This window comes from Anser cygnoides, chromosome 2, assembly GCF_040182565.1.
Source record: "Anser cygnoides isolate HZ-2024a breed goose chromosome 2, Taihu_goose_T2T_genome, whole genome shotgun sequence".
Classification (NCBI taxonomy): domain Eukaryota; kingdom Metazoa; phylum Chordata; class Aves; order Anseriformes; family Anatidae; genus Anser; species Anser cygnoides.
In genome coordinates, this window is record NC_089874.1 from 34323436 (window position 1) to 34345367 (window position 21932).

General features: G+C 36.3%; 1 protein-coding gene across 9 annotated transcripts in view; it reads right to left on the minus strand.

Annotated features, from left to right (window-relative positions):
• Positions 1–311: 311 nt before the first annotated feature.
• Positions 312–21932, minus strand: part of HYCC1 (hyccin PI4KA lipid kinase complex subunit 1) — a 44208-nt gene continuing 22587 nt past the window's right edge. For 6 of the 9 annotated variants that reach the window (XM_048070259.2, XM_048070260.2, XM_048070261.2 and 3 more), the window contains exons 4-11: positions 17640–17819; positions 16037–16117; positions 15516–15631; positions 15105–15200; positions 11901–12017; positions 11025–11112; positions 10401–10560; positions 312–3740 (exon numbers count right to left, since the gene is read on the minus strand). In XM_048070259.2, coding sequence (XP_047926216.1) covers positions 3184–3740; positions 10401–10560; positions 11025–11112; positions 11901–12017; positions 15105–15200; positions 15516–15631; positions 16037–16117; positions 17640–17819 — 1395 coding nt within the window. In that variant the 3' untranslated portion in view covers positions 312–3183. Of the gene's footprint in view, positions 3741–4590; positions 4887–10400; positions 10561–11024; positions 11113–11900; positions 12018–15104; positions 15201–15515; positions 15632–16036; positions 16118–17639; positions 17820–21932 lie in introns of those variants that run through there. The other 3 variants (XM_048070263.2, XM_013171839.3, XM_048070262.2) reach the window with 3 other exon arrangements.

Below are 21932 nucleotides of genomic sequence, written 5' to 3' on the forward strand. Positions count from 1 at the left end.
GGGTAGACTACAATATGTAATGTCTTCATATATTTTCCCTGTGCTGTTAGAAGACCTCTACTTCTTTAATATACGCTTTTCTTCCGTCAGTATAAAACAAGTAGATGATGTTCCAAATCCAAGGCCTTCCAAATTTTAGAAACACTGGGAAAGAATTAATAACTATGCTTCTTGCCCCAACCCCCTCCAGTTCTGCACTGGAAACAGCACAACGTGTCTTATGGAAGTCAAGATGCACGTTTGGACAACAAATAATTCTGCCATTCCTCCCCCATCCCCATTTTTTCATACTTTTAAATAAAAGAAAGAAGCATAGCTGAAAGTTTTATTACTTACATCAGTAAAGAAATTCTGTAGACTAGATCAGTATCAAAGTGTGATGTCAGTTCACAAAAACATGCTCATTCTCCGAGTCGCTCCGGAGACTAACACAGACACATTTACACAACGTCACACATGTATGGAGGCAGCAGTGTCTGGTACCAAGAAACTTCCTCTTTTACCATTTTCTAAAGGAAGAATAAATCCTTACACAATTTCAGTTGTACCAATGACAGTTTCTATTTTGGATTCAAGCCAGAGCACAGTTAGAATAATTAGCTGTATAAAATAAAAGGATAAACTAACTTTAATGCTGTTTGACTTGTAGCCAACAGAATTGCAAACATGTTATGTATCTACACTTTATGGCATTTTAGTTGCCTCAAAATTCCAATGATTTACAGCTGAAGAAGCCAGATCTTCCAAGTGTAATAAACACCTTTGATATCAACACCCAGCTTGAAATAATATCTACTGTGGAGATAACTGAAAGGATCATGAACTAAATGAAACGAAACAAACCCAACAGAAGTACTTATAAGTTCTAGTTTCTTAGCACTAACTCATAAATAATACTGTCACAACAAACATTTGTCAATTGCAATTTTATTCATCTATCCCAGTTTTTGTTTCTATTTTAGTTACTGTAAGGTGTTTCCACAGCATTGTTAAATATGACACTGCAAGAACAGATCAGGAGGCAGCCCTAAGTTCTGCAGGTTATTTCTTCATCACATCTAATATAAATTTCAAGGAAAGGAAAAGCGTTACATTCAGTATATGTACTTCTAGGCAATGTCTGCAATCAGCTGCCTGAAACTTTTCCATTGCTTGTCATTATGCATGCTCCAGTAACCACATATATTAGTCAATCTGAAACAAATATATTGTCATCTAATGTGTATTTCAGGGGAAAAAACAAAACAAAAAAAAAAAGAGTAAAAAGGCAAAATTTTCTGCTGTATTAAGTATTTACAAAAGCATGTAACTTCCAAAAAAATACACCAGTTTATTCTACTGGCCAAAGCATTAAACACTAAACAAGACAAGCTTCTTGTTTATACAATGGGAATGTAAATTTTCATGTACAATTACGAAAACATTCACTGTAAGGTGAAATACTGCAGTACTAAAACAAAACAATGTCACACAACAAACTGAAGAATACAAGAAAGGGTGGCACATTCATTTAAACTCAGACTCTCAGTTGAAGACAAACATCTATAGACCAACGTAGCTATTCTGCTGCTTTAGTGAATATTAAGAAATGTACACATCTAGTCTGCTAAGTAGTAGAATTCTACAACTTAACCCTAACAACTATGTCTTCTTATTTCTTTTCACTAATCAACCAGTCATAAACCTGAATAACATTAGCTGCTTAAAAGTTACTTGTGCTTCAGTATAAGTCAAAAAAGGTATACCTAAACTTATCTCCAGGCAGACAGAAAAGTCTCCTAGAATTTTAGTGTTTGGTCTGTCACAAGGTCTTTCTACGTTCTCGACAAAAAGGGATGACTAGCTGCATACACCTGGACGGTTGGGAATGACTATGCATTAGATCCTCACCTTGATTCTACACACACAATAATATGCTGTGTCTCGGATAATCACTGCCACTGAAGTGCTTTTGTCTGCTATTGCTTCTCTGCAATAAGTATTATTTCTGCATAAGTAGTTTCAATGTTCTTTTTTAATTGAAGTCTTAAGCTTATAAAAGTTGGTATCAAACAAGGTCACCAAACTGACTGAAGGTTAAAGGTTAAGTAACCTTGAACATGTTGCTCTTTTAGAATTTCTAACTAGAAAAATAATAGATACAAAAAATTAGGAGTTACACTGCTAGTTATATTTACACTATAATTTCCCTTTGTGCTTGCAAGTTACTGAAAGTACACATCCTTTGGTAGCATTCTCTTAGTCTCAAGTAACAAGTTCATGTGAAATGCATTTACACTCCTGATTTGCTTGATTCAGTGCAAAGGGTTCATACCATATTTTCTACAATGCCCTTACATAAGCACATCTCTTCCTCATAAGTAATAACTATTGATGATGGCAACTTTTCAATGAGTAGTTTTGTGCTTGCTATTTAAAAGTACGAAAGGGATACAGAGTCAGTCACACTTTTGTCTGAAAAGTGACTATTACAGCAGTTGGTAAGAACTGCCATACACAAGTACTGCTACCATATGACTTCTGACCCAGTTTCAAAGATACACATATAATCCAAAATGCATCTATACCTTAGACACATATAGGCATACAGAAGTATGAACACTGCAGTATATACTGACTAACATTACAAAAACCATCCATAACATCACACACTGACCAATGCCTTCCAGTTTTAACCTTGCATGTAAGTACAGCTTTCTCATGACTCATATATTCTAACAGTGCCATTCCAAAATTCTATGCTCATGCCAAAAGGCTCCTCTTAAATAAAAAAAAAATGCTTGCAGTTTTGCCTATGCCAAGAAGTATTGAAAAGTAGAATCTGGGAAAGAGGATCTATTTGTTCCCATGGTGTGCATTTGTAAAAAGCCAGATATCTTGGCCAGTGGCTGAACAATCAATGTTTGTAAATCTGGTAAAGCTGTAAACTTCACACAAAGCCATAAGCAATCAGGAGTATAAATACAGTGAGTGAAAAGAGGAACGTAACAAGCTATTAGAAGTTGATGCAAAATAATTGAAACTGTAGTCTATTCACTATTACTGTCAAATGTGAGCTGAATAAGAATGTATGGGCTTGAGGTTTAAGACAGTAATGTAGAGTACATTAAGGAGCTTACTGTACGGTACCAATATTGGCATACAACCCCATATTTCTTTTTTCATACTTGCTAATTCATGATATCAATCTGTTGACAAAGTTATACTAATACTAGGAGGTCGCTGCTGGTTAGGTTGCTTGCTTAAAAGAGGAAGGTCTGTTCTTTCTGTTCCATAGATCAGTTTTTCCTCCTGAAGACTGCAAGCTGAGAACCTGTTTGCCTCTGTACCAGATACACCACCACGATTATTTGGAACTGTGACACCACTGACCTGTTCAAATGATTTACTAAACACAGTAGTAGTAGTTCTGGCCAAACTATGGCTACCAGGTTTAGGCAAGGACTGGCTGGTTGTCAGTGTCAGTCTCTTCAAGGAAACAAGTTCTAGATTCTCGCTCATGGCTCTCTGAGTTTGTTTTCGTGATAAGTGATCTCTGCAGGTTTCTGCTTCTTTTTCTTTTCCTCCAGCTTTGCTTCCTCCAGATCTTCGTTGGCTCTTCCCTAAAAGGTTCTTACTGCTTGTGTTGCTGCTGTTAGGTAAGGCAGACTGACTCGTGCTAGATGCAGCCCTAGAGTAAAACCCTTCATCAGTTTCAGATACTTCTATCAGTTCTTCTTCAATTCCTAGATCAGTGTTACCTGTGTGGTAGGGAGAAAAAAAATATTAACATTTGGCTTTCTCACTTTTATTGACTTTTATTACTAGGCTTTGATATTTACAAGCATGAAGCCATGAAGCAAAAGAACAGAGAATAGAAGACAAAACACTTACCTATTACATTTTGGAATTAAGATTCATTAGGATATAAAGCTAGCAAATAATACTGCATTAACTAGATCAAAAAGCATGCCCACAACCTCAGTTTGTAGTGATTTTGAAAAAAATGCATTATTGTTAATTCATGCAGGAGATTAGAAACATATTAGAAGATACCGCACAAAACTAAAAAAAAAGTATAAATCTCATTTTGAGCAAGTGCTCCAATACGTGATTTTGCAAAGCTGATTAATTATGAAGATCTGTGATCAATGTCCCAGAAAACCCAATATGGCACCTGCTCATTTAGCAACCCAAGAATGCCTTAGGACTGAAAGGTCACCTTCTGCATCATAAGTCTGGTGGTATTAAGTTGAAAACTCAAGCACAATGGAACATGAAATCTCCTATATACCTTGAGAAGTCCAATTTGGAATACCTTAGGTACACAGTGAGATAATTTTCACATCCATTTTGATTGATTCTTCATACCATTGATCACTGGATCTGTAAATCCAGTAAATATGCTCAATACAATCAAAGAAGTGTTGAGTCTCACAGCATACAGCCTCCAGATTAAATGTGTCTACTTGTAAGTACGTCATCATTGTCTGTGGCACAGACAAAGCTGTGTGCAATACATGCATTTGTGTTATTACGCATGCAAATATATTAACTGCATACTTTAATTCTCCAAACATGCAGCAGTGATCCTTTCAATCAACAGCGGTACCTTAGAGTGCAGCTACAAGTGGTCTGCTAAAACTGCACTCTGCCAGTTGAGTTTATTCCATCATCCATCATTTTTCTTACAGATTTTTGCCTCCTGATTTCTGGCATGCCTTTGCTGTCAGTTCTAGGATCTGTAGCTGTTTCCTGTACTCCCTGTATATGCTGAACATCATTCTCTGCTAGTGCTCTGCTCTTTTCCCCATTCCCGGTTCTCTCTCCAGACACATTTGTGACACTAATCTCAGGTATGATAAAGTTGCCCAATTCAGTAGCATCATTACCATTCTCTGGTTGTTCTAGAATTAAAGACGGATAAGAAAAAAAAAAACACACAAAAGATGTCTGAAACAAAACATGAAACAAAAAAACAACAGAAACAGATGACTAAAGCATTATGAATTAAAGCAGATGTTCACATGTCAAAGTCTTGTTAATCAGCAATATTAGTGAGTATGGAATTTTATTTCTAAATTCTGGGCTTCAATCTTCTGAATATTGGCCTGCACCCACGTACTGGGAAACCTCACACTCAGTATTTCAAAACTGAAATTTTATTTTAACTGGAGGGGACCTTCCCCCAGCCCCCACACTGAGGACTCCTGCGCAGGCACTGTACTTCCAGGCACAGCGTGCTGCAGAGCTGGGCTCCTTACTGTTGTGCTGTCTGCACTCATCACAGAAAAGAAATAAGTCTCAGGGGCAGAAGATTTTTCTGGCAGGGATGGGCATCCCTGTCCCCACGTGGAAGAGCTAACACTGAATTTACCAGCAAAAGCTAATTGTTATGATTCTTTCTAATTAACTAGTCAACTATTAACAGAAGTATCATTAACAAAAGTATCCATCTAACAAGTTGTACTATGCGGTGGAAATGGCATTAAGAATTGCTGCTATTAGCCACTACTTTCCTGATACTAGGCATGAAACACAAGTTAAAAGCTGTGTTACTCCCTTTAAGAGCGATTTTTGCAAACGTCTTCTGTTGTCAGTAACAAGGTAAGAATTGCAATTGAGCACCACGAACTGCAGCAGTACTCATACCACCAAATATAGCACTTTTTCTAAAAACACAGGAGGAGAAAGTTAGTGAGGAGAGAAGACCAACACTCTCGTTGGCCTTATTGGACTCATTGCACAGGGGTGAGGCAGCTGTGCCTCTCCTATAGCAATCTTCAAACCCCTTCCTCCCCCCCGTCAGTGCCACTACGGGCACCTTATTTCACAGCACCACCTCTTCCCAGGATCCACGGGTCTCCACATGCACAAGCCCAGAAACTTCACTGGCAGCTAGGAAACCAGGCAGAGGAGAGGGCAGAACAGAGCTCGCTGTCAGCCCCTTCCCCACCAAGGGCAGAAAAGCACTGATTAGCAGCACCCGGCTCCAAAGAAAGGAGATTCAGAGTGCATGAAGTCCAGGGCTCAGCACAGACTGGAGGAACAGAGGAAGAATTTATTTCATGGATTTTGTGGTAATAGTGATATTGAATTATTGTTCAGTGGCATGCATTTCTAAATGCAATATCCTATTGTGTATCAGCACTTTATCCACCACTGCTAGATTCCCACAGCTGTGTAATCACTACAACAATGAACTGGGGAAAAAAAAAACAACCACTAAGCTTTACTCGAATAAAGATTAAACGTAATTATGCTAACTCCTATTAACTACTTTTAACGAAGGGTAATATACCTTTCTGAGCTTAACATTGAACTACAGGAGGAAATCAATGAAAAGAGGACGTGAGGTATCTCAACTTCTATTATCGCTATCTCCCATAATATCCACAAGTCCTCTGGAAGGAGTAAGGCTACACAAACCAGGTCCCTTACAGTAGTACCCCGTCCTTATAATTTTTAAGAACACCTAAAACTAACCTTCAGCTTCGTAGTATTTGGTTTTGAAGATAATACTGCTTCAAGATGGACAACTCTGTGGGTCTATCCTTTGAGAAAGAGATATTAATACCCAGTGCAAAAGGCAATGTAGCAAAAGAGAAAGCAAAGAAACTGCTAAATTTTGTACAGATGAAACTAAATAATTATGGCACTTTGAAAGGTAATGTAAATATGCTGTAGGATTTGAAGAAAAATACATTTGGAGTCGTGTTTCTGAATGCTTCGAGTAGTACAACCAACCTTGGTAAATGCATTTCATGATTACCAGCTGCTAAGGACTAGTTTAAAAGATTTAAATCATAGTCTACCTTATTATTACAATTGCCTCCATCATTTACACAAACAAACTGCCCATTTGGATTGTAATTCAGTTTTAACCACCAGAAGCTCAAGCTGCATTTCCTGCACAACAACGTCAGCATTTTGAATTATTATCAAGCTTATAACCCCAAATTAACATACATTCCAGATCCTCTCCCCCCCCCCCAAAAAAAAAAAAAAGTTGTAACTACTTACTACTTAGCATTAAAGAACTAATGCTGCTTCAAAAATAGTAGGAAAATTCTCTCCACAGAGATTCAGTGACTAACGTTTCTTTGTACACTACCTGAAAGTCAATTCCTGTAATGGGGGAAAAAATCATCTAGTCTTTATTGTCTAGTCAGTATCTTTGTTTTTGTTATACATCTTCCTAGCATCTGCTCAGCAATTCTTACTGAGTCTGTTACATCAGGGTATTTGTCTCACCTGCACAGAAGTTCTTCCCCAACAGCCCTTTTATGGGGTAGTTTGATATATTTTATATTACTAGAGAAAGCATTGCCAGTGTTTGCTTTATTTTTTTGCCCTAGCTTCCAAAAACAACCACTCATTTAAGTGTTTGTGTACCTTATAAACTCTATGATTTTTCTGCTTTTCCTCTATTTTTGAATGGAAACATAAATGCCACTCAGGATTTGTTTTTTAAAACACAAACACTAATGCTAGATCAAATCCTCTTTTTTATGCTTTACAAATTTAGAGGCAATCCAATTCAATAGCACTAAGTAATTTGTTTTTAAGGGATGGCTAATATCAATGAAGTCTATAAATCCTATTCATTTGGGTAGACGGATCCACTTTGCAAATGACCTTTACATTTAGTACCTCTGTCAGAAGTCCAAATTGGCAAAACCAGCTTGATTCGAAAAAAACATTAAGTTGCCCTGTTTCCAAAACAGACTTCAATCTAGAGTTCTAACAGGCTAGCAAGAACTAGCGCCTTAAATTTTTGGTATTACATTGATTTTTTTTTTCTAGTTTTTAAAAAAGTATGTGCTTCTCAACTGGAAATATGATCAGCTGTATTATTTTTTTATATTTATTTTACTTTACACAAATAGACAATGATTGAAAATTACTGCTCTCACTCCTGCAAGGGATATTTTGCTCTGTAAGGTCTTGTCCACATAATGCGCAAGATCATACTGCATCTAGCTGTATCGTCCATTGTATAATTCATTTCATATTGAAGCACAAAAATAAAATCCCTGAATATATTTTTCCTTGTCACTGTGGAAGAGAGAATAGTGGTCAAGAGGTACAAGGTTTGTTATCCTACTACTAACAACTCCAGTACTCATTTTAATTCAAGCACCCATCTGTAAGTATAAGCATCGTCATTCTTTACACCTATCCTGAGTATCTGTTCCACATCTTTCTTTTATCAAGGGTTGGAGAGCACTGAATTTTATTAGGAATTTTGAAATCCAGAGAATATTTATTCTGACTTTAAAAGACTTCTTTTCCAGTTATAAGTAATTTATTTTTAAGCATTTTGTAATGAAATTTTTGACTAGGCTAGCTGAAGTACTACATGCTTGGAATGTATGCCACTTAAACCAAAATAATTGGCCAACTGGTAAGTCATAAATACTGTAGGTTCATCTTTTGCCTTTAAACTAGCCTCATGTTTACATAGCCTTCAAACTTATAGCTATTTCCAAAATCTGCTATACAAGTTTTTGTCCCCGCCCACCATCAGTATAACTGATTTTCTTCTTCTTCTTCATCAAATCCTGTACCACTGAGACAAACTCAAAGTTTTTCCAATAACCCAAATAAAATGAGCTTCCAGTCCTTATCCCTAAATACTGACTTGCTTCAGTCATACTAGCTAGATTATCACTGTTTATCTCAAATTGTCCTGCTTTATATGAAAGCTCCACAAAACACTGCATTTCCCTTCATTTCTATGAATCCTACTGTTATTTCTCTTTCATCTGTTATCTGCTGCAGTGCATACTTGTCCCACCCACTGGTTCTTGAACTTCACAGAAGTATCACCCCTGTAAGAATGCAGTAATTGTAAAAGCTTCCAGATTCTTGTATTTGCTGAAAAAATGGATTTACATCAGGATGGTTCCAGAGCAAATTCTGTCGTGGTTTTTGTATTTCATTTTTTCTGTAAATGCAGGAGCAAGGGAATGCTTATTTTAATACACTTTCAATTCCTTTGAATGAGCGAACACTCAATACCCCTGATCTGTGTCCCCATCCACTTTGTACGAACATCAGAACCACTCAAAAATAATAGCTAGCAAAACTGCCAAGCTTCAGAGGGCATATCTGAGTTTAAAAGCTAAGCTATCAGTTTTCTGAGACCTGGTCAATATTCCCTTCTTAAAAAATGTAAGCCAGAATAAAGGAAAACAAACAGTAAAGGCTAAAATGTTCCTTAGCAGTCTTCAGATTTCAGTAATGACTTGCTATGAGTGCGGTCCAATAGGAAAGACACTAATGCTTTATTCCTTAGCTTTACCTCACAGTTTTAAACAGTTTATAAATGAAATATTTTTATTTCCTTTAAATGAAAATAACTTTAATTATTTTAACTTCATTCCTCCCTTCGAAGGCTTACGCTATTGGTACCACTAATACCAACAGCTCTGAAAGTTCTACCGCTATTTTAAAGTCATCTTCTACCAGCGTATTTATAAATAATTTCCAACACTTACCTGAAATACTCCTAGGTTCTTTTATGACACAGAACTCTGCAATATTTTTCTAACTGAACTGCCTATCTACTACAAAAGTTCATACAGTAAATACTATACAGAATTCATTCTGATATACTGCTTCAAAATCTTTATTGAACCTATTAAAAAGGCATTATCTACACTCACTCCCTTAGCTTTTCACCACAATTACAAGCCCAGCACAGGAAGCAATCTGAAGTTTTGATCTCTGGTCCAGCAGCTCTTCCCTCATCTGAAGCTGGTAGAAGAAGTGGAATATAATGTTTGTCCTTTGCAAGTATACTCAGCACCATTTTTTTCTACTTCTCAGCACAGAAATGTGCTTCACTTTGGGGAAGCCCTTATACTAGTTTGTCCAAAAAAATAGTAATTTATCCCTTTACCCTTAAATCCCATTGTTATTTAAATAATTTAAGACAGATGAGTTTTTGTGGCTTTGCTTCAGGTGCCATACACTACCCTTCAAAAGAGAACAACCTCTTTAAATAATCAAAAACTTTGTACAGCAGCCCTTAAAAAAAAGTTGTTCGTTTCAAAAAAAAAGAGGGTTGGGGAAAGAGAGAATATACTTTCTGAACTACAAGAAGATTCCCATTTACCAGTTTAAAAAAGTCCCAACTGCCACTTTCTTATCAGCAGCAGCAGAACGGCACCAAAGTCCAACCGTGACATGTTTCATGTAGAACATAGTCAATCTTAGTATTGCTCCAGACCCACCTTAAAAATGTGATTAAGTTTGTTCCTAGGAAGAATCTCATTTTAAAAAAGAACGAATGTATAGCATTGGCTCACTGAAGACATTTTAACTAATAATGAAGATTCGCAAAGACAAAATCCTCAATATTACTTTAAACAGGTGTAAAAAGCTAAGAATTCATTGTAAAATGTGCTTCTTACCATGCCTTTTCCATCTATGCCCTCGGATAGACATACTAGTCACAGCATTTCTTGATATCCTGGATGAAGTAGGTGTAATTTCAACCTGAATGCACCTTGTGCCTTCTTTACTAGATTTCATGGCACCCTGAGGCAGTGAAGCTTTTATTGCATTAGCAACCTAGAGCGAGGAAATATGCAGTTAAATTCTTAACGTGAAGATCAAAATTTTAGAGAAGACTTTTATCATATGATTCTTATTACTCCATGAAGATCACTGTGTACAATTCCAGTTTAAGGTCAAATATGTATGCTACCATTTTGCACAGGTTATTAAGAACGCTGGTTGCAATTACCTCTTAGAATTATTTTATATTTAACACTTGTCATTATTTAAAACAAAGTCTCCGATTTAAAGATGTGGCTATTACTTAACATGAACCTCAGAGTACTTCTGCACTATCATTAAGCTTTCAAGACTTGGAAGTGTTCTACTGTAAATAGCTTATTCACTAGGGAAGATGATAAAATAACCAAGCGCAGCCACACAGATCTCATGAGATTTAGGTTCCTGGCTTGATGTTCACTGGAAGGACTTATTAGACTAATAATTCTACTCTAAAAATGTTGAAATATGTTACCTACCAGCAGAGGTTCTGGATACAGTTCTAGCTGTGCTCTATACAAAATGTCATCCATAGCTTTACGAGCCAGATCCCATTCTCCATTATAACTGCAAAGGTAAATATATTCAGAATAATAAGCATCTGTGTCAATGGATGAACCTTCTTGATCATGACCTTCAAGAATACAGTATTCCTTGAAGGTTCAATTTAGAGGAATTAACTGTGTTTATTAATTGTGGAATTAATTAACTGTGGAATTATTTGTGTTTATTACCAGTAAGCCTGCTACTTAGCAAAACTGTTCTGAATTATTACATATGGAGACACTAGTTTTATTTCCATTAACCAGCCTGAGCAGTTTAGAAGTGACATAACTAGTTATTGATCAGCCAGTCATGAAATATTTTGAAATTCAAACAGGATGGTTTTAATATTACTCCACCTTTTTTGATTACTCCTGTGTTACTATCCTCTGATTATTTCAATTAATAAAAGAGTTTTATGCATCAACATGACTATCAAAAAGGTGGTCAGCATTCAGCATTTCAGAGAAAGAACAGTAGAAGACTTTTTTGCTTAACTAGATTGATGTCAGAAGTAAGCAAGCAGAAATTTGGACAGCAGACAAAATTTGGAAAAGGGTTTTTGGACATTTTTTCACAACACCAGTTATAACTCCCAAGTGCTAGTCCAGTCCTCCTTCCCCATTATTACACAGGTAGTGTCATCTAACTAGTTGTTGAACTAGTTCTGCTCCTGAAGACTTTATTGCTACATCTACCCATTAGAAAATAAAACATTTCTAAGGTAGCATGCCTAAATGAATGTAAAAATTAAGCTGTCATTTATTTATTTTGTACATATTAAAAAACAACAAACAAACAAAAACACTTACAAGGCATAATAAATCCCTGTTAGCATTTGCACCATGAATTCAGATGAAACTGGAATCCTGCAGTTTACTCCCTTGTACTTTCTCACTTGTTGGCGGGGATATCCACAGACACAAATTCTAAGGAAATCATGCATTGTCATTAGCAGATAATGTAGAAGTACCTTTGCATAGAACACTACCAAGTTAAGTGTTTAGTACTTTTTTTTTTTTTTTTTAAACTGCAGTAGACCCCAGGAAAATGCTCATCAACAACTGTGTTCTGAAGCAGACTATTTCTTATTATGGAAGAAGGGTATGCCCTCTACTGGCAGAGTTCAAATCCTTCAAAGCAGAGATACCCTAGACAATGTTACATTTATACCACAGCTGAACATGGGAAAAAACAGCCATTAGAAGTCATTATCAATTCAAAGCATTTACTGCCGAACAGAAAAAAATAAACTAACAGTATTTAAAGAAACAGAGCAGAATAGAAACTATTACTGTAAGAGACAGAAGCAAGTGTAATTCCATAAAATATGAAAGTTACACGCAGATTTTTCAAGCAAAGAGACCAGAAGCATCAAGCTCATGAAACCGTTCTAAAATCCAGCAGAAGTCAGCATTAGCAGAATTAGTCACAGATCTGATCCAAATTCCACATCAGATTCTGTAGACAAAAGATTTTGAAAAACAAAGATATGGGGTGGTTAAATATTCAATTTATTGACTGCTACTGGACTTCTCGAACGACTTAATGACATTCATCAGTATTTTCTTATTCATAGCACAGACTGACAGGTTTAGTCTTAGACACCTTCAATTCTTCAGCTTCAATACAGATTTAAGAGGTGTTTCACAAGCTTTCTGATAGGTTTTGCCAGGGGAGAGGGGGAGGGGAAGAATTCTTTAAGATTTTATTGCTTCTTACCAGTCAAATTAGAACTGCCATAGAGATTCTAGCACCCTTTTTTTTTAGAAATACTAACTTTGCCACTAACTTACTGTGCTTTTTCCGCTCTCCTTCTCTATTCCGCAACTCATCCTCTGCTTTGACTTACCAAAAAAACCCCAAAAACATAAGCAGACAACCCCCTTCCTCCAGATCTCTGCAACTCTCCCAGTATGTACTTTGCATATAGGATGATATAAAAATTTGACTCATCATGCTGATTTCACCACCACCCCAAAAAACAACAAAAAGGATTTTAAAGATCATCAGGAAAGACAGGAAGCCATGCTAGTGACAACATGCCAGGAAACGAAAACACTAGGAGATGTTTATAAAGGAGCAAGATACCTACCCTCTTTGCACTCATCTGTTACTGATGGTAATTCCATAGACCCTAGGCTTGTGCTGCCACTTTATAGAGTTGGTCAACTGCTGCTCTGAGCTGAGCATCTGCACTTAGTCATAATTGTCACTGAAATTTATGACCCTAAATACAAACTTCTCAGACAAAATGTAAAGTGATTGAATTCAGCAGTTCGAAATTATATGCCTAAAAAAAACCCTTTGCTTAGTTTTGAATTTTGATTTTCAAGAGCAGACAAACACTTCATTTGCAACTAAATGCCAGTTTTATCCTAATGATGATGTTGGTGGTGATGATGATGGCCAATGATGATGATGATGTTGGCCACAAGCATAGATTACTTAAGTATTCCTTGCTTATTCAGATTCTTAACTCCAATTCTATTATCATTAGGAATATATTACTTCAGAATACATTATGATTTGCATTTCACTATTCAAATGGCTTAAAACTAAGCGTTAGAAACCAAAATGCAAATAAACAGGTAGCTTAAAATACAGAGTTCACCTGCAGAGTAAAACTAGCTAACACAAGAGTTTTACCTCCAGTTAATGAATCAAACTGACTTTTTTTGTTAAATATGGTTAAGGTGTTGAACCAACCAAGTTCATCCTCTGAGACTTCACTTTGTACATCCATGGACAAAGTTAAAACTGTTTTTCTGACTCTTATCTAGTCCCAAACCATGAGCTAGTTACTGAAATTAATTAGGTTGAATAACCCACCCCAAAAAATCCCATCCATTCTCTTCCTCTTTATCCTCCAGCAGAGCTTACTATTATACAAGATGGGCAACACTTCAGTTCCAGATATTCCATAACTTCTATCAATGGTTTGGCTCAAAGATAATTTATCATACTTAACTGAAATAATAAGCGTATCAGTATTGTCTAAAGCCTGGAGGATGGAGGCAGAGAAAAAATAGTGTCCAGTTTAAAGTAAAGCTAGCTTAGATAAAAAACATCTAACCAGGTCATTTTTATGCCAGTAATATATATAATTATGCATTTACCAGATGCTACAGCATAGGGATATGTCATGTACTTGGGGGGGAAAACAGTGAACTCACAGTAGCAATATAATCAGTTAACGATGACAATGATACAGAAGAGACCCTCTTAATATAGCCATTTCTTTAATGCCAGTACTGATCAGTTTCAAAAAGCCCTGCTCTATCCTGAGTTACTTCCTGTAAAAAGGCTAGAATGAAATCAGCAGAACTGCTTCACTGTATGTCTCAGTAAGATAACCTTCTTATGGAGACAGACTTAGTTGATTTCTGCATCTCTCTTGGGTTCTCTGGGTTAACAAGAGTATTCTAAATTCCTTAACACAATGTCCACTTCGGAAATTCTAGAGAGAGAAATGTTCAATACCAGTACTTCCTTTTTGAATAAAGAAAGAGAGGAAAAATGGACACCAATAAAAGCTGAGGTTTTTTTTTTTTTTTGAAGTAACAACAGATTTTGGAAATACCTGCAATATCTGTAAGAATGAGCATACTTCTAGTTCACAGATCTACTATAACTTCAAAGACATTTCAATTTGCACTACAGCTAAATATACTTAGTAAGCATGTAATGCAAAGTTTACCAAGATTTTAGAAGACATTTCTGATTTTATTTAGTTAAAACACTTATGACTACTTTAATTAAAAAGAATTTCCTTGATTTGACTTCTTTCTCCATTTTACAGCACTGCATGTAAACCAGGTCATTGCTTCTCCCATCTCAACCCATAGTTAGATAAGAGTAACTTAAACACAGGTAATGCAGTAATAAATACTTACAAAAAAAGTCAAGTTTACAAGCAACTTTTGGGAACCTGAAGATTTTTTTTTTAGAATTCAAATTGCTTGCATTTCAAGTTGGCAATGCCATTTCAAGTATAATCAGCCTACAGAAATTACCTTGAACAAATTTGACACAGTGACTGAAGAGAAACTGCAGGCATGTAGCTTAAGGCAGCATTGTAGCAGAGCAGAAGGAAAGTTAACACTTCAAACCTGGAGTTTACAGGAAACAGAGATTATGTTACCAATTTTACTTTGAAAAAATAAAACAGGTTTACACAGAAATTTGCAAGAGTTATTTGAACAAACTTGATGTAATTCAATAAAATCATTGACCAACGATTATCTTGGGTCTGCAAGTTTTTCCTCTTCATGTGGAAAAACTCATAGTCTTTCTGCATCTATATTTACATTTAAAAAAAAAAAAAAAGAAAAACAGCACACACCTCTATACCTTCTGTCTATATGAAAAAAAACTTAAAAGATTCATTACTGATTCTCAAGCAAAATCCTACTATACAATTTTACCTGTTCTGTGCTGTTAACATCTCCCTCTGAGGATGAGGTCCACTGTATACAACCCTGGACAAACCATGCTGGGATAAAGCTCCTTCAGTCAGAGCCATGGAGCCAATGCTAGAAGGCTAAAAGAAAAAAGATCATTCAAAATACATCCACCTGAAGCCTTGCTACAATGCAAGAAAAAACAGACAACAGGACAGCATCACCATGTTTGTACATAATGTTCAACAGGCTTAAGATTATCTGTCTGCCCAGCTGTCTTAGATTGAAGAAATCATTTTATACCAGATAAAGTATAAGGCTTCAGAACAGGAAAAAAATATAGTTGGAGCATGCATACTATGGATTTATGACTATTAAAACCTGAAAAGGCCTCAGAGGCCAGTTAGAAGTAATCAGACCGAAAAATAGGTTATTAGGTCATGCAAAGCATTAAAACTAATTTTCAGTTTTATTCTTAAACAGGCACCACAAATCGTACTGCTTTTCACAATCAGTGACAAGTTTGTGTTGTAGGTGTTACTTACTTCATGATATACTGAAGGTTTGGATAAAGACGGAATCGTGAAACTCAGCACTTTGCTATGTCCCTCTTTATCAACTATCTCCTGAAAAAGTCAGAAGACACCCATGGTTATACTGTACTACAGAAACCAGACATTCAAAAATGTTAAGTGCTGAAGTGGGGCGAATGGACAAAGAAAACAAAATGAATTGTTATAAGAACAGATAGTGGATACTATAACGATTCAAGTTACAAGCTAGAAGTCATCTCTGTATTTGTTTCCTATCACAGTACATTTGTCTTGCTTCTGAATACTATTCAAATGACTTAGCAAAGGGCACATGCTAAAATAGGCCACCTTAAAAACCTAATCTGGAAATCTCAATATGTTTAAAGCATCGTGGTTTTGCTTTTTTGTTTTTGTTGTTGTTGCTTTATTGTTTGTTTTTTTTTTTATTTTTTAAAATTATACACTATTTGCTAGTTGTGAAGGTTAACACTCAATTATGTTTGGAAAACTACTTACCCATCAAATAATGACTCTACGAGTCATTTTGGAAACATCATATCACTAAAAGGATTGCAGCCTCATACGGCTTGACACAGTAGCAGATATCAAAATACTCGCAAAAGTTCAACCTTGATACTTATATATTTACAAAGAGTCGTAAATGATGCAGCCTAGGAAAACAGAAACATGGGTGCAAAGATCTTTGAGAAGATACCACTATGGCAGAATCTTGGAAGGTGTGTTGCAGACTTCTCACTCCTGTTAATTAGTGTAAGACTAACAGGTAATGTTAAAAAAAAAAAAAAGGTGCCCACGTATCACAGAAGAGCACTGAAGTACTCTCAGTCAAAAACCTTCAGAAATAACTTCTGAAGCAGATCTGACCAAAATCATACAACAATTTATTTTTTTAAAAAAATCTTAGCAACAGATTTCGTATGTCCAAAAGGTAGAGATTGGAGAGGAGCATCAGTAAAATGTCTAACATGGACTAAATGCATTTTGCCCGTAACTAAAATATGGTGCTCTTAAAGGTTCCCCCATAAATTTGTTTTTCAAAGGACTATTTTAACATCAAACAGTATCTTTTCATAGAGAATATATAAAAAAAAAGATGTCAAGGTTATTACAGAAATGAAAGACAACCTTTATGTTCTCCAAACTGAACAAACTGTTCAACAATCAAGCCCTAAGAATTTGTTGAAAGTGACTTTTTTGTGATCTCTATTCAAGGCAATTAGAATACCACAGAAAATATTTGCAACCATTTCAAAAGCAGTGCCTCTAAAAGCTCTCAAGCAGAATATAAGTTTAATCACTGTACCAAGAATTAATGAAAACAAAATAAATAACAAGGAATTCTTTGTCTCCTTCAGCCATTAAAGTACATCACACGTTCCAAAAAACACAAAAAGAGCAGAAATAAATATTCACCAAGATAAAATCTGATTTCAAGCTAGGACATCAATTCAAAGAGACAAAATTGAAATACTCAGTCACTTATTTTCAGTTCTGAAACAAAACTGTTTATTATTCCCTGTTAAGTACTCTGTAGTATCCCCCCCAAAAGCACACTAATATTTTTAGGCCTGAAAAATTATGTGCAAATACAAACCAAGTTGTAAACTCCTAGGAGAAGGGCCTCTATGCATCCACTGCTCTGCAAATCTCTGCTGGCTGAGACAGCAAGGTAGCACCACATCAGTTCTGGTAGAAACTGCAGCGTGAATCGCAGTAATTGTTCCTCACCACTGCGATAGAACTCGAAGAGCTGATGGCAGACTGGCTCCAGAAGCTGAAGTCACAATTAGGTTACAATTGTTAATGAGTAAAACATTATGGAAACTGCAACTTTGTGTGGAAACAAATTGATTAGTCCTTTGGACAAAACTATAAAGTGATAAATGTTAGGCTGTAGCTATCAGGGCAGTGAGGCAGTGACCAGAGCAGTAGGTGCGCAAGTCACCTTGCACATTTTCTGTCTCTTACACTTGCAGATGATACATGTAGAGTCTTCCATCCCCTCAAAAGTAGTAGTTCCAAAAGCTAGCTCCTTTCTTTCACTTTTAGCCCACTTCCTCTAGCCTCACAGGCATAAGCAGAGGATACTCATTATCACTGCATCTCATACCATAACCTTAATACACGTAATATACATGAAGAGTACCTGAACAAAAGGTCTTGTTATTCTAGAGCTCTCACAGTGTACACAAAAAGTGCTGAATGATTTTACTCTGCAAGAGAGAAAAGCTGCAAGGCACTCATGTATAAATCACAGAATCACAGAATCACAGAATTGTCTAGGTTGGAAGAGACCTCCAAGATCACCTAGTCCAACCTCTGCCCTAACATTAACAAGTCCTCCACTAAACCATATCACTAAGGGCTACATCTAAACGTCTTTTAAAGACCTCTAGGGATGGCGACTCAATCACCTCCCTGGGCAGTCCATTCCAGTGCCTAACAACCCTTTCAGTAAAGAAGTTCTTCCTAACATCCAACCTAAACCTCCCCTGGCACAACTTTAGCCCATTCCCCCTCGTCCTGTCACCAGGCACGTAGGAGAACAGACCAACCCCCACCTCGCTACAGCCTCCTTTAAGGTAACTGTAGAGTGCGATAAGGTCGCCCCTGAGCCTCCTCTTCTCCAGGCTGAACAAGCCCAGCTCCCTCAGCCGCTCCTCGTAAGACTTGTTCTCCAGACCCCTCAATAAAGTATTGCAACAAACTAGTACACTGTACTTTTAATCTTTCCACTCTCGTTAAACTCTTCCAGAAACTTCAATGTATAGGCTTGGGACAGAATTAGGAAGCTTCAAAAGTAATTTATTTTTTTATTTTTTTTAAACAAGATTGGTTAAGCTGACACAAATGGAAGTAATAGATTGAACTGGAAGTCATACACTGAGCAAGCACAGTTAAACATTTAAAGTAATTAAGTGATCAGCTTATGCTGTATTTCCATATGTAATGCTCATTCTTCTGCTATGACCTACTAGAGGACAAAACATAGTGTTAACCATGCGTCACTGTAGGGAGGTTACATTTTGCTCACAACAGTAAGAAATTCCTAAATCAACTGGTAAACATTGTCTACACTAGCAGGCACTTTTAAAAGCAAGCTGAACTGGATACTGAAACTTCAAACAAACAAAAAAATCAAAAGCACAGTCTCAGAAATTCTTTTTGACTGCAAACACAGCAAATTGCAGATAAGAATTTGGAACTGTTAGAGGATTTCTTCCTTACATTCCTCAAAACGTCGCTAAAAAGTGGGGTCAGGAAGAGAGGGGGCAAAAAAGGATGTTTAGTTAAATATTCTAAGTCATGCATTTGCAAATAACAAATAGGAGGACATTATCATCTGAGAAACTACTCTTAGAAAAAGAATCATGATAGCCAGTGGATGTGCATTAAAAAAACCTTACAAAATGAAATCTGAGATTCCTGCTATTTAGAATTCATTTCATCAACCTCAGCTCTAGGATATAAAAAAAAAACATTACAAGAAATGTGACATTCTCCAATTGCAAATCTCTAAGACAGTATTCAAGTGCAACATATCTAAAGGATTAGTTTTGCTGCCTCGGTTCCTTACCTCCAAGATTTAACATCTTAATGGTTCATCTGACTCCCAGAAACAGACTCTAAATTTATTTCAAAACCAGGAACGTCAAGGATAGTAATAGATTGAAAAGTGTTACTCGAAGTCCCCAAAAGTTTCAACCTGAATGTGATGGAATCCAAACCAAAGAGTATTTTAGAGTATTTTAGAGACTGCACTGAGAAAAGATACTGTAATAATCAGAATTGCCACTGCACTTCAGTTCAGAAAGCAAAGCATTATGCAACACCTTTCTGAAAATCCTTAAGAACTGGGATATAAATATGTACTTTATTGCTAGTAACTTGCATATAATGTTTTGTATTTGATCTATTAATTTCATTCAAAAAATTCTGAAATCCTACAGAGAAGACAAAAAAGTATATCAAGCTAAACTACCAGTCAGTTTTCAAAGCAGACTATCAAAGATACTTCTAGAAAACTTTATCAGCACAAGTGCTTTCCATCTTCAGCTTACATATTCCACACAATTTGCATGCTTCTTTTAATGAAATACCAGTTCAGAATGATGTGCTTGAACTTTACAAGGCACAAAAATAGCTATGACAGGTATCCATGTTCACATCATTATCTCAGCTGAGACAGCTTTATATCAACACTTTTAAATGCGTAATCAGTACAAAAAACAGATTTTCCTCCTTAAAATGCCACCGCATGCTAAAACCTAATATCAAAACACACTGATGAGTTGTTGCTGCTTCAAGATAATGTTTTACATTAAACCAGTTCTAAAGGGTATGAAAACTAGACTGAAACTTTTTCATGCTGGAACAGAAGAATGTTCAAGCAATTTTATCCTTCCTTCTTCAATGCTGCAACCAGACACATCAGGCACTTCAAACACTTTCTACTTCCTGATGCAAAGACCTGAATTGCTATTATCAGCAGTAATAGTGCTTTAGGTACAAGGCAAAAAACCTTGAATTTGTGAAGAAACAAACCTTCTCAGAAAAAAGAATTGCCATTGGACTTTTGAGTATCTGCTCAATTAAAAGTCCTTTAAATTTTCACATCTACCGCAGACTCTCCTTTTACTGATTTAGAATTTTCCCTAGTAATAAAGCCTTTATTAACTTTCCAGGAAGTGCCAGATAGTTGGAGAACTGTATAAATTAAGATTTTCAGGAGCATCTTCTCAAGCCAGAACATTCGCATTTCAGCACTGGCTTTCTATTTCAATTCAAAGTTTCACTAACAGGAAAATCTTCAATACCTCGTCCCCGGAATTATCCCAACAATCCTTTTGAGCAGAACTTTCACAGCCTTGGCAGCCGTGCTACAAACGTACAATGACAAACCTGGTGACAGGTAGTAGTAGTAATAAATCAAAGAACACGTGAAAGCATCAATAGGGAGACTCATCAGATTAAGTTGCATGTTGATATCCACTCTAAAGACCAGGCAAGCTTGACTCGGTATTTTGGAATGACTCAGAATGACTTTTGTTTGCTGCTCTGGAGGGCAAGTGACACGTTTTCTCTGTTGTACAACCTGGATTTCTCAATCACCATACTCTCTAAAAATGTACCTGTAACAGGAAGTGTCTTACCCTCTGCCCACTACTGGCATCATCTCAAACTTTGGAGAGGTTCCTTATTCTGGGTCTTTCCAGAACAGGAATTAAGGACTCAGTGCAGTTTTAAAATACACAAAGGTATGTTGGATGGTAGGAAGTGAGACAATACAATTACCAGGACACAGCTAGCACTAGCTCAGCATGTTCTGATCTCACCTAGACACTTCAAAAGAAGTGCAGTCATGGCGTATAAACCATTCCTTACACAGGTACAGAGCAAACCTGCCCCTTTCCACACCAGAATTTCTTACAAATTGGCAGATTGTTGTTTTAAATGATTGTAAATATATGTATTTATACAGTGAACGTACATTTGCTGAAGTGATGGCAAAAAAGCAAGAAGCCATATGACATAAGCAATTACATAAAAGGAATGCAAACCAATCTAACATTGGTCTCTTGGCTTACAAAAGACAAGTATCTGATAGCTATAGATTCACACTCAAATTATATTGAAACACAAAAATAATTCAGTCTCAAACTTCTTTTCAATTCCTTAATTTATTTCTTAATTCCATACACAGATCCTGAAGCCCCTGAGTATGATCCACAAGCTTAGTTATGATCAGCAGGTTGCAAAACTTACGAATTGTTTCCATAGTATTATGTCATTGCTAAGAACACATCTCAATAAATTAGAAGGAAAACATTTTCATAGACTCTTCGTGTAGTTCACATAGTTAGAATTAACTATTTCACATAGCTAG